Raw genomic sequence first — 11,424 nt, forward strand, 5'->3', positions numbered from 1 at the left:
TGCAGCTTGTTATGTGTACATATTAAGTATTACAGTTATGGTCATATAATTCTTCAAATAAGACAAACAAATGTATTTTTAAAAACCTTATCTTAGTAGCTCTTCCCTTTTTTTCCAGTAAGATTTGAGAAAATTATATTTGCTTGTGGACATAACATAAGGGATTTCTAGAGATCATTTAACGTATGTTTTGGTAATTTAGGAATGAATGCCTGACAAATTCCTCAAGTGTCGGCACTCAAACCCCTAACATCTCCTGTTTCACCTGCTCCTGCACAAGAGAACCACCTCTCAGCAAAGAAAAGCTCTCTAACTGATTGGAATATTTCAGATGCTCCTGCAGACAAAAGAAGAAAAAACAAGGGAGTTGAGTGAGAGGCGAGCGAGGTCCCCCTGACCCTCTGGTCAACCAGAAAGTGGGAAGGGTTAATCCTGCTTTACACTGACCTCACTCAGCAGCTCCTCAGAGCAGCGATAAACATGAGTACGAGGAGGATTCCCTTCTCACCTGGAGAGAACGCAGCGCCCCGGGCCTGACCCCAGAGGTGACGACAGACTTTACATGACAACTGAGAGGGAGGGAGAGAGGGGAGAGAGAAGCCGAGGCCATAAAGATAAGGCCCTCGCAGGCAGGCAAGCATACGTGCAATTGCTGAGTTTGTTTATCTGTTAGGTAAGTGCGGAAAAAAATACATTTTTGTACAACTTTTGGCGTTTAGCATTCCAGATTCTACCTTCAAAGTACATAGTGACATATAGTGTCACGCAACAGGTGTCTCTAAATTAGACAGATCTGACTATTTTCCAGCAATTTGAAAACTTTTTTTACATGACATTAGCTTTTTTTGTTGTTGATGAAATTAGCTTATAAAATCTGTCCTAAGAGTCAGGTCTGATTCTTCGAAATGTCTTAAATTATAAACTTTTAACAGCTACTCGTCACACTTTTGTGTGTTAAGATGTTGACATCCACTACACAATATTATTAGAAGGAAACTGGCTTTATTCACATTGAGCCGTGTAGAAAATGTTGCGAAACTTCTACTCTCTTAACTCTCTGAGTACTTCATTGAACATATCTGTTGTAAAAAGACACATGCAAAGTAACCAAAACTACTACTAATATTTAACAGGAAATTTGTCATATGTCAGTCAGTATTTGACTTGACTTTTAAAACTCTAATGTGGCATCTCTTGGCTGTTCTGTTTGCTCTGCAGTGTTGAGTCTCATGCTGGTTCATTGTAACGCTGGCTCAGCCAATGAACATCATGGCAAACTCTCCGATCAAAAATGTTTTGCTTTTGCCATTTTAAATCCTGACCAAGTTCCAGGTAGCGTGTCAAGTTCATGTTTGGATTTGGTTCAGTGTCACAAAGTGGTTTGAACTGGAATGGTACAACAGCTGACTGAACTGTGAAGGTAGAAACGCAGGTGACACATTTATCCTCCTGTTCAGTGAGCTTTTCTTGGCTCTTCTCTCACAGCTGATAAAAAATCCTGCTATCGTTCAAGGTAAATGCAGAGTTCAAACGATGTCAAAACTCTTTGCCAAGCATTGGGCGTTGACATCAGCTTTGCAGCGATTCTTTTTTTTTCATTTCAGACTTATCTTAATTTCTATTGATAAGGTGAAGCTGAATCATCAGTGTCAATGGGGTGAAATTGATTGCTTCAGTTTTAATTTTTCAAAGTGACTGATGTCAAACCTATAAGTAATGTACACAGTTGTTGTATGATAGCGAGGTTTCTATGAGGCCTGTGTTTGTGTAATACCCATAAATCAACCGTAGACATGTTTTTGTAGCCATGTAAAAGTGTAGGTGTGTTTTGTGTTGAACAGGCTTATAACACTATTACTACATTCCATGAGCGTGTTTACCTGTCTGCTCAGGTCTCATCCCGGCCACACCCTCAATCTGTTTTCACTTCACGGCTTTAGATGTATGTATTCCTATTCATGAAATATATAAAGTGTTTTGGGAAGCAGACTTTTTCCTACTTGTCAGAACATACAAAAACTGTTTAAATGTATTGTGATGCTCTATTATTCTCATTTTCATTATTTGTGTTTTGTGCCTCTCCTGTGACATGTCTCCATGCTTTAATGTTCAGAAAGCTCTTTATTTTTCTCATACTGCCTTTGCTCCAGCTCCTCTTTCACCCTCTGTCTGAAACCAGAGCCCAGTCTGCTCTGATTGGTTGTGTTGTCATTGGTCAATCGCTTACAGATGTCCCGCCCCTTTCCCGCCATCATGTACAATGTGTTGAAGCGCTAGCCAATAGAAGCGCTTGTGTTACATACAGTAGTGATTTCATGAAGCAGGGGGGGAGCGTGTGTGAGAGAAAATGCCTCTGGAGGGAACTTTGAGATTTTAGCCTTTTCAGACCATTTACATGCACCAAAACCTATATAACACACTAAAACAGGGGTGTCAAACTCAAGGCCCGAGGGCCAAATCTGGCCCGTGACTTCATTTTCTGTGGGCTTGTAAAGAAAATAATATAATATGTTTATTATACGGTTAAATGCCGATTTACAGAAGCACGTTGCCCATAAACTACATGTCCCACAATGCATCTCAAATTTGACTGTTTTTTCTTCAAAATATGCCTTTTTTCTTAGAATTTGACTTCTTCTCAGAATTTCAAAACGTTGCTTTTTTCAAAATGTTACATTTTTTTCCAGAATTTGGCTTTTCTTTTTAAATCATTTTGTGACATTCTCACCGAAGAGACTTCTGCTTTCAGACGTAGTTAATTATGAAGTTATTACCCTATCCCACAATAATCCAATGCAGAGGCAATAATGTAATATAATACATTGTTTTATATATATTGAATATTTATATAGTCTTAAAGTTTGAGTGCCACCATAATTCCAATGTGGCCCGCGATGAAATGTAGTTTGACACCCCTGCACTAAAAGAAAGGGAAACCAAAAGCTTAATAAGGCCCCTTTAATCAATTTAAAACAATGCCGTTGCAAACTTAAAATAAAAATAATGTCTGATGTTGAACATTTTGAAGTGGCATGTAAGATCAGCTTCAGAATTACAATTTACAATCGTTTCTCCTGCTCTGTGTACATGTCAGAGCAATACAACTGTAATAAAATGATCTAGGGAGAAGTTCCTTGAACGCACCCTCCCTGTAAAATATTACTTCTGTACTCTGCAAGTATTTTAATGAGCACATCATAAAACAAATATGGGTTTCCGTTGACAGAGACAGAGAATTAAAAGAGCACTGACTGCGTTCTGTCTGTCCCTTCACAAAGCGCTTTGTGTGCTGCATTTGTCTATTACCTTGTAATTATTTACCATTTATGAGAAGCGTCAGGGCCTTCCAGTAAGGCCAGTTATGGGTTGGATTTTCTCACAGGCAAACACATAAAATTCCTTACAGTCAACTCTCAAGAGTGCATGAGATGTTTAGTTTATGTGACTCTTGACTCAACCTGTTTGTGAAGTAAGCTAAGGATCCTTCAGTTGTTTGGTTTGTCGGCTGCAGAAATCACCTTCATCTCCTGCTGTTTACTTTTTTTTTCTATTCAAAGACTCTCAAAGTGAACATGCTTTGAGCCAAATGGCAATAACAAGTATTATCGAAAAACGTAACAATGATTCTTAGATGCGTAAAGGGTGTAAGATTTGATGGATGAAGGTTACATCAAGTCAATCCCTGACTATCAGAAGCTTCAGTTGGGCGTGCTTCCACACACACTCACTTAAATGCAAACACACACACCATACACCTGTGCAGGATTGTGCTGAAAAGAGCTGATAGCAGAGTGAAAGAACTTGACATTTGTTTTCCTAATCACCTCCGACACCTCCTTTCTGTTTGTGCAGAGCGAGAAGTATCACAGAGCTCAACAAAGGGCCCATTTACTCACCATCCCTATTTGTCCGAGCGTGTTTCCCTGCAGCTCCTGCAACCACAGGCTCATTATTTCATCCTCCGTAATGTTAGCTTTTAAAATCCACATCAGCACACTCATTTGGTAGAGATGGTAAATATTTGTGCACCGTATCATAAACACACACACACATGGCAAACAGACACACACATGCAAGCACACTTTTACCCTCTCATTTCTCAGTTTTCCTTTTTTTATCTTCATTTTGAGCTCTGAGCTTTAGGCCAGAGCCAGTGTTGCTTTGTTTTGCCTGCTTGTTTCTCTTGTTACTAAGTTCTTTGTTTTTTCATGCAAAGTTATTCAAAATGAACTAACAAAGATGTGTACGGGTAAATATTGCTCTCGGGTGAATGATTGTGGTTTGGCTTTGAGAGCTGATCACTGATTTTCACATGAAAAGTCCCTGTATAATCATGTTATCAATATTAAAGGAATCCATCCTTAGTTTTGCTTTCCAGGAGGGAATTGTTAAATCAATTCAATTCAAGTTTATTTATATAGCCAAAAATCACAAATCATATTTGTCTCAGAGGGCTTCACAAATCAGCAAACACAATTGGCAATGTAAAACAATGTGAAAACAACAAACTTATCTTACAAGATCAATGTGAAAATACCAATTTCAAAACAACAGTCACTCAGAAGGGTCCTGCTGATTCATTGGGACCCCTCGTCTGTTCCCAGGAATTGATCCATGCCCTATTAGCATGTTGTTTGTAGAAGTATGTCAACACTGATGCTTTGACTTTCAAAACAATCTATCATCAAGGTAAAATGATACTGCTTCGCTCCCATCTAGAAAGAATAGATATTGAACATAACATTCTGCTAATAAAATACTATAAAAGTAATGCTCACCAGTGATTGTGATGCTGATCACTGGAAGGAGCCTTTAAAGTAGAGGAACAAAGTGTTGCACGCATTTTGGCTCTACACACTATTTTCTTTTATTTAGATGACGTTCAGCCCTCTTCAGCTTGTTGATCTTGAAGAAGGCCTGACCAACACGTCTTTTAAATAAAGGAAACATTTGATTTTGAGCCACTTTCTACATTTTTAAAAGTAGTGTGTTTGACCAGAAATGTTAAACACAATAAAATAGCACTGCCTGCCCCTAAATGCTTGGTTAATCACCTCTTCTTTTAAACAGTCTTTCAGGTAGATGTTCTCCGATGCATTATTCCCCCTCCCCACCCCCCTGTCTCAGGTTGCCTGCAGTCAGGTGGCCCGAGGCCTCGGTTAAATCTCCAGCCTAGACGTCTGCTCGGCCGTAGTCTGCCTCATCAGAAGCCCTGCAATGATTGCTGCTTTAGTCTCCCCTCATTGTTAGTGGGGACCCTGCATTGTGAGGGGCCACTTTCATTGTGAGGGGTCTCTTGTAATATTGTCCTGCAGAGTGCTGGAGAATTGGCTGTGTGGGCACGGGGATGCCAGCAGCTCCTGTGAGGTCTTGTTGACCACCTGATGGTTCAGAGCCCCAAAAGACCACGGAGAATATGTCAGTGCAACAACACACACTGTCAAAACACTTGTATGTCTACTGTGGGACTACTGCAGCATCGATGACGCACAATATTGAGACATAATGGTGCTGAAAATGGCCCTGGTGTTGCACTGTTGTTAAAACACATCTATGTAGATATTTTAAGTAAAATAACCACAAAAGCTCATGTTTTCTCCTGGTGTTTTAGTGATTTTGACATAATAATTACAGTACTAGTAATACAACTACACAACATTGAATGTATTTAAACAATTAAAGAATGTTGTAAGTGCTATGATAATGTTTCATCCTGTTTCCAATATAAATCAGCTCAAAGAAGTTTTTTAAATCTTGTTTAACCTGCATAATGACTCATACACAACTGAGACAACCGTTCTGCAGTGTTTTCCACTATGACACATTATTAACCTGTTTGTGTGTTTAAAAGTGTTTTGTAACTTAATTCTACAGTTAACGGTAACCACACGTGTTTAATATTTTGCCTTTTATCTTTAAAATATTTCGGTGGATAGTTTAACAGATTAATAATTCTGCTTTGAAGTGTCCGAAAATCTGATGAAAGATCTGGTGCACAAACATCAGAACATGCCCCCCCGACGCCATCATCACATTTAATAAATGACTTATAACAGACTTGACTGTAAGGAGAATGAACTGAAATGCACTCAGCTGTAGACTCAGGAAATAACAATGTAGTGTCTTTGTGTTTGGACTCCACGTAGTTCCTGGAGGATGCCGTAATTAAACCTTTGAATCAATATCTGGCCTCTTTCTCTCTGTGGCTCTGTGTTATGATTGTTCTCTCGTGCCTGATGCAGAGCCATTGTTTCTCTCAATTTATCAAACACGCTTCAGCTATCAGATCATTGAGCGTTTTAACGTCTGTCAGCAGACTGAACAACCAGAGATACTTCTAACAGCTTCTCTCTCAGCACGCAAGATGAGGCTCAAAGAACAACTTGTGGAGGAAGTTACTGTGAAGCTATTTCTGGAAGTTTGTTTGTTTCTTTTTAGGGAAATGTCTGAGGGTAACATATGCAGTTTTAATTAAACAAACTTACATTCAAGGCGATTCAGCTCAATTATAGGGTTGTGCTGATTTGTGAAAGTTACTTGGTTTCATTATGCATGCAGCCCAAAAAGGGACACCTTACTCCGAGGCCAGACCAGAAATAAAAGCTTGGTGAAAAAAAGAGAAACTTAACATATGAAGAAGCAGATTGAAAATAAATGTACAGAACATTTTAAGTGTGTAATCAGCCTGGAAAAGAACCCTTAAAGTGGCCCTATTATGCTTCTTCGGATATTCCCTTTTACTGGTGTGTGTTTTATATGTGTTCTGCCTGTAAATGATCTGCAAAGGCTGCAATCACAAAGTTGAGTTTCTCTCCCACTCCCTCCCCCCCTGCCTGAGAGGCCTCCCTTGTAGTCCTTTGTATATACTTGTTCGCGACATACTGACATCACTACGTAACCACGCTTCTATCGGCTGGTTCTCCAACACATTGTACATGATCGGCTAAGGGGCGGGACATCTCTGATCGGTTGACCAATCACAATAGAGCCGGCCAGCTAGCCAATCAGAAAAGACTGGGCTCTGGTTTCAGACAGAGGGTGAAAAGGGGGGCTGCACCACAGGCAGTATGAGAAAATGAACATTAGAGCATGTAAACATGTCACAGTAGAGGCACAAAATACATATATGAAACCTGTAAATGTGCATAATATGGCCCCTTTAAAGTTATTTTGCATTTTTGGAAGTATTATATGTTGTGTACAATATGGAGAATTTTTTTTCTCAAATGTAAAAAAAGCCTAACAACAGAACATTTGGAAACAGCATCCTTCATTATGCAACTTTATACCGACGGTCACGCAGATAGACGCAAGGTTACCTCTTTTAGTGGAGCCACTGGAGGGATGTGTGTCGGCTCATGTAACTGAAGCTGCAGTGAATCTCTGCGGATAATGACGGTGACTGAGCCGGCTGCTATTGTTCACCTGCATTGTGTTACATGGGAATTAGGACGGCAGGAAACACAGCTTTTGTTCAACTTTTTTATATTTAGTATTACCACACCAATGCCGGAGCTTTCAGGTGCACACACACACACACACACACACACACACACACACACACACACACACACACACACACACACACACACACACACACACACACACACACACACACACACACACACACACACACTACTATAGAGACGACGACGACACACTACACTACACTACNCCATACTGCTGCATTCAACACTTCCTGAGCAAAATGGCCATCACCTACTAAAACAACTCCTTGTTTTTGATATGCTATTTTGGTACAATAATTTAATGTAGTGGCGTAAGAGGTGTTGTGTTTCTGGCCCACGAAGCTGTGTGTTTGGAGAACAGCAGAGAAGCAGGCGAGGCCCGTCTTACAGTAACCTCTGTGGCCCCCTCTAAACCCCCCCCACGACCCCGCATCACCATAACGACCCAACTCGAGATGGGCCTGCCTCTTTCTCTTCTGTTTTCCCCTCGACTACCTCCACTTCCTGTTCTGACCCCTCACAGGGTCCGGCCTAGTTTGCCTGTTTTTCAGGTAAATCAAACCAAACTGGAGGAAACATGCAGCTTTGCAACAGAAACAAACCAATGTAGGCCAATGTAATGTTACAATGTTGGACAGGTGTGAGGAGTAAATCAAATGCTTTGTTTGCCTTTTTTTTTACAAGGAATACAGATGACAGTTATCAAAGGATTTGGTAAATCTGTCAATGATTCGACACATTGGACAAAACGTTTGCTTTACTCCAGTTCAGCACCTTTCAAGTGTCACAATGTCTGAAATGTGTCTTCAGCTGTCACAGCAGGTCATCTATGTGTTGCTAGGGTTACTGAGTTTCATTCATAAATATGGAGACCATAGACCTCTGGTTTGGGATTTCATGACATGTAGAGGAGATCTGCTTTCGTCTTTCTTGATACATTTTCTTTGCTTTTGGTAGAATAATTGTTCAGCTGTCTGCATGCACTTCAATGAAGACAGTCGTCTGCACCTGATTGGCTGTGTGTAGACCCAGGTCTGCTGGAGCAGGATGCTACAAACCCACCTGCCAGTTTTAGTTCAGCTTCATGACAGTGGTGTGGTGCCGTCACTGATCTGTGTGCTTCCATCTCCTTCAGCTTCATGACCTCTATCAAGCGTAATAGACAGAGATGTTTACCAATAATCATTTAGATTAAAACGTTTTAAATGTAACAGGATGTAAGGATAAAAAGATGATTAAATCGAAAAGTATTCAGTTATCTCCTACCTTTGAGAATAAGTTTCCAACCTCTTAAACCATTGTAACCTGCCGGCTAATTGATTATGATTTATAACAGCGCTTCTGTTTTTAGTTTGAACATTGTGTGCTTTCATTACCAGTAAGCATTCATAGCAAGAGCTGAAAACACATTTTGTTTCTGTTTCTTCCAACACGTGCAGATCTAACTCTCTGTTTGTGTGTGTGTGTGTTTGTGTGTGTGTCTCCAGGATCGACCAACATCTTCACTCCCACCAGCCTGCTGGAGCAGCTCAAGGCCATGAACAAACCAGACGAGGAAGTTGCAAGCTAAGATCCTCCAATCACACCTCTCTCCTCTTTCTCTTAACCCCGCCCCCTTCTTACCTCTGTACCCTTTCCCTGAAAACTACATTAACTGTGTATGCATCCTGCTTGAGAAGAATAAAAAGACATCTGAGATGATAAAAAAATATATGTTGTATCAAAGAATAAAATAGTTGCAAGTATTCAAAGTTTTACAATGGATGCAACTAAATGAACTTATTTAAAAAAAGGTTTAAATATCAGAACAGAAGGCCATTTAAAACTGAAAGTACCAATATGTAATATTGTATGCTACAAACCTGTGCAAAAGGTTGACATGTTCTCTTTGCTTTGGGTTTCCTCCCCTGTGAGTTTTATCGGAAGCTTGTTGAGGAGGGATGAGCAGTTTGAGAGGTCGTTGTTGTAAAATATATCATATCAGTCAACATGCAATATAAATATATTCGTCAGAGAGGAATCCCCCCACCCCGCCCATTTGAGATGTTCGTATTCAGTAGCATGCTTGGACTTGTGTGGACTGTTATGTGTTTGTATCCAATGTGGATGTTCTGGGAGCCGCAGAGTTAGCACTTGGCTTTTTCCTAAGATGTTGAGCTTGAATACTTCACTGAAAACATGTGTTTTGAGTATCTAAAAATACACACTTCGAAATGTATGGGTATCCAGTACTTGGCGTTCCATCCGTAAACTCAGCTGGCGGTTTATAAGGTTAAACTATAGCAATGTAAATGTATTGCAATATATCCAGATGTGTCAGTAAGGGTCAGTATGCAACAGCAACAAGCTGCAGCCCACAAAATGACCTTTAAGCCGTTACTGCTCTAATATATGTATATATATATTTATTTATGTGGGATTTAAATATATTATATCTTAGCTTAAGTTTATGCAATCAGCACTAGCAAGCACAGTAACCGCAGTTTGTTTTTCATGCTATTTTCACTTATTGGTCCAAATCAATGTCCTTGACGTTTTCCCTGCAATCAGCAGTCGCCATTGTAGATTAATATAGAAATAAGTGCACAAATCACTGAATATATTCATTCTAGCCAAGGAAATCACAACCTAACCGCTCCTGGCGCTGCCACATAGCTTGTAATATATATCTGGACACATTTTAGCGCTGTACATAAGGAAGAGGTGCGATACTCAAAACATAAACTTTCTTTAAAGTATTCCTTTTAAAGCGTTTGGTTTAGAAGACGTCGGATAGAGAGAGCTCTGTAAAAAGCACGAAACCCCCCTCCTCCGGCTGCCGAGACTGTAAAGTATTTACTTGCCACAACCTTTTTCATTTCTCCGAAAAATTCACGTTTTAATGTCAAAGGCCGATGCTTGCAGATATTTAAAGAATAATCTTAAAAAGGGCCAGTTGTATTTCAGTATTGTATCCTGTCAGATTAAGTCTTTTCATTGGTTAGTGATGTTTCATTGGGCCGTGCACTGAGTAGTGCACGTGCCACACGTTGCTGTTTTAGCGTCTCACTGTTGACTGGTGATATTCCTAACTGTGAAGTAGTGATACCTTTTCCTTTAAAAAAACGTTGATGTGAAGCCGCCGTGTTTGTGATGTTTTAGCTGTAGCTGTTAGTTGTTCAAAAAGAAGCTATTGTTTTCTCCGGTGCAATGTAAAACCCTCCAATGGTGAATGGCTTTGCAAAAGAAATCCCTTAAATCCACTCTTTTCACTTTTCGTTCCTCCCTCCCCTCTTTCCTGGCCAAACAAGTTGTATATTGCACTATTATGCGTTTTCTGTGATGCAAACGCTTGACTTTGTGTTCATTTCTTTTTATATTATTTTCTGTTGTATAGGATTTACTCTGTCAAATCAATTGATTTATATCAAATTATTTATCAGAGAAAAAATAATAGTGATGCATTAGTCTGTTCTAAAACTGTTTAACTTATTGGGATTGTATGTTTGCGAGTGTTGAAGCACAAACAATACTTCCATGTGTACCTAATATGTACTAAGGCTGTCTAATAAATTGGCTTCCATTACATTGAAGACTCTAGTTTTTATTCTTGAAAAGGCAAAACAGTAAAGCACAGTAACACCGAACGCTCTAAAAATCTGATTTCAATTCACAATCAAAATTCTATGGTATATTTCAACCAAATACAGTAAATACAATCCATAAAAAATACTTTATATATTCTCTTTTGTATAAAAACATATCAAGCTGTCCAGTTGCAGTAGACCTGCTTCTCTGGCTCATAAAGCTTCTTAGAAACTATTGTAAAAAATGAATTCACACAGTTCAAAATGCGTATTCTATACAGACAACATCAAAGTGGACTAATGAGGGGGAATCCAGCGTTACAGGGCTGTCGACCACATTTACAGCGCAGCATGCTACAGTATTAAAAAGGGAAAACAAAGCTCATACG

The 11,424-nt window shown here is 39.6% G+C and overlaps 1 protein-coding gene across 1 annotated transcript in view; it reads left to right on the top strand.

The window, feature by feature from the left end:
- stxbp1a (syntaxin binding protein 1a) overlaps nucleotides 1-11,041 on the top strand; it is a 682,465-nt gene extending 671,424 nt beyond the window's left edge. The window contains 1 exon segment of the mRNA XM_010796628.1: nucleotides 8,957-11,041. Coding sequence (XP_010794930.1) covers nucleotides 8,957-9,039 — 83 coding nt within the window. The 3' untranslated portion in view covers nucleotides 9,040-11,041.
- The last annotated feature ends 383 nt before the right edge of the window (nucleotides 11,042-11,424 follow it).

This window comes from Notothenia coriiceps, unplaced genomic scaffold (genome assembly GCF_000735185.1).
Source record: "Notothenia coriiceps isolate Sejong01 unplaced genomic scaffold, NC01 NC01_scaffold00037250, whole genome shotgun sequence".
NCBI classification, from domain to species: domain Eukaryota; kingdom Metazoa; phylum Chordata; class Actinopteri; order Perciformes; family Nototheniidae; genus Notothenia; species Notothenia coriiceps.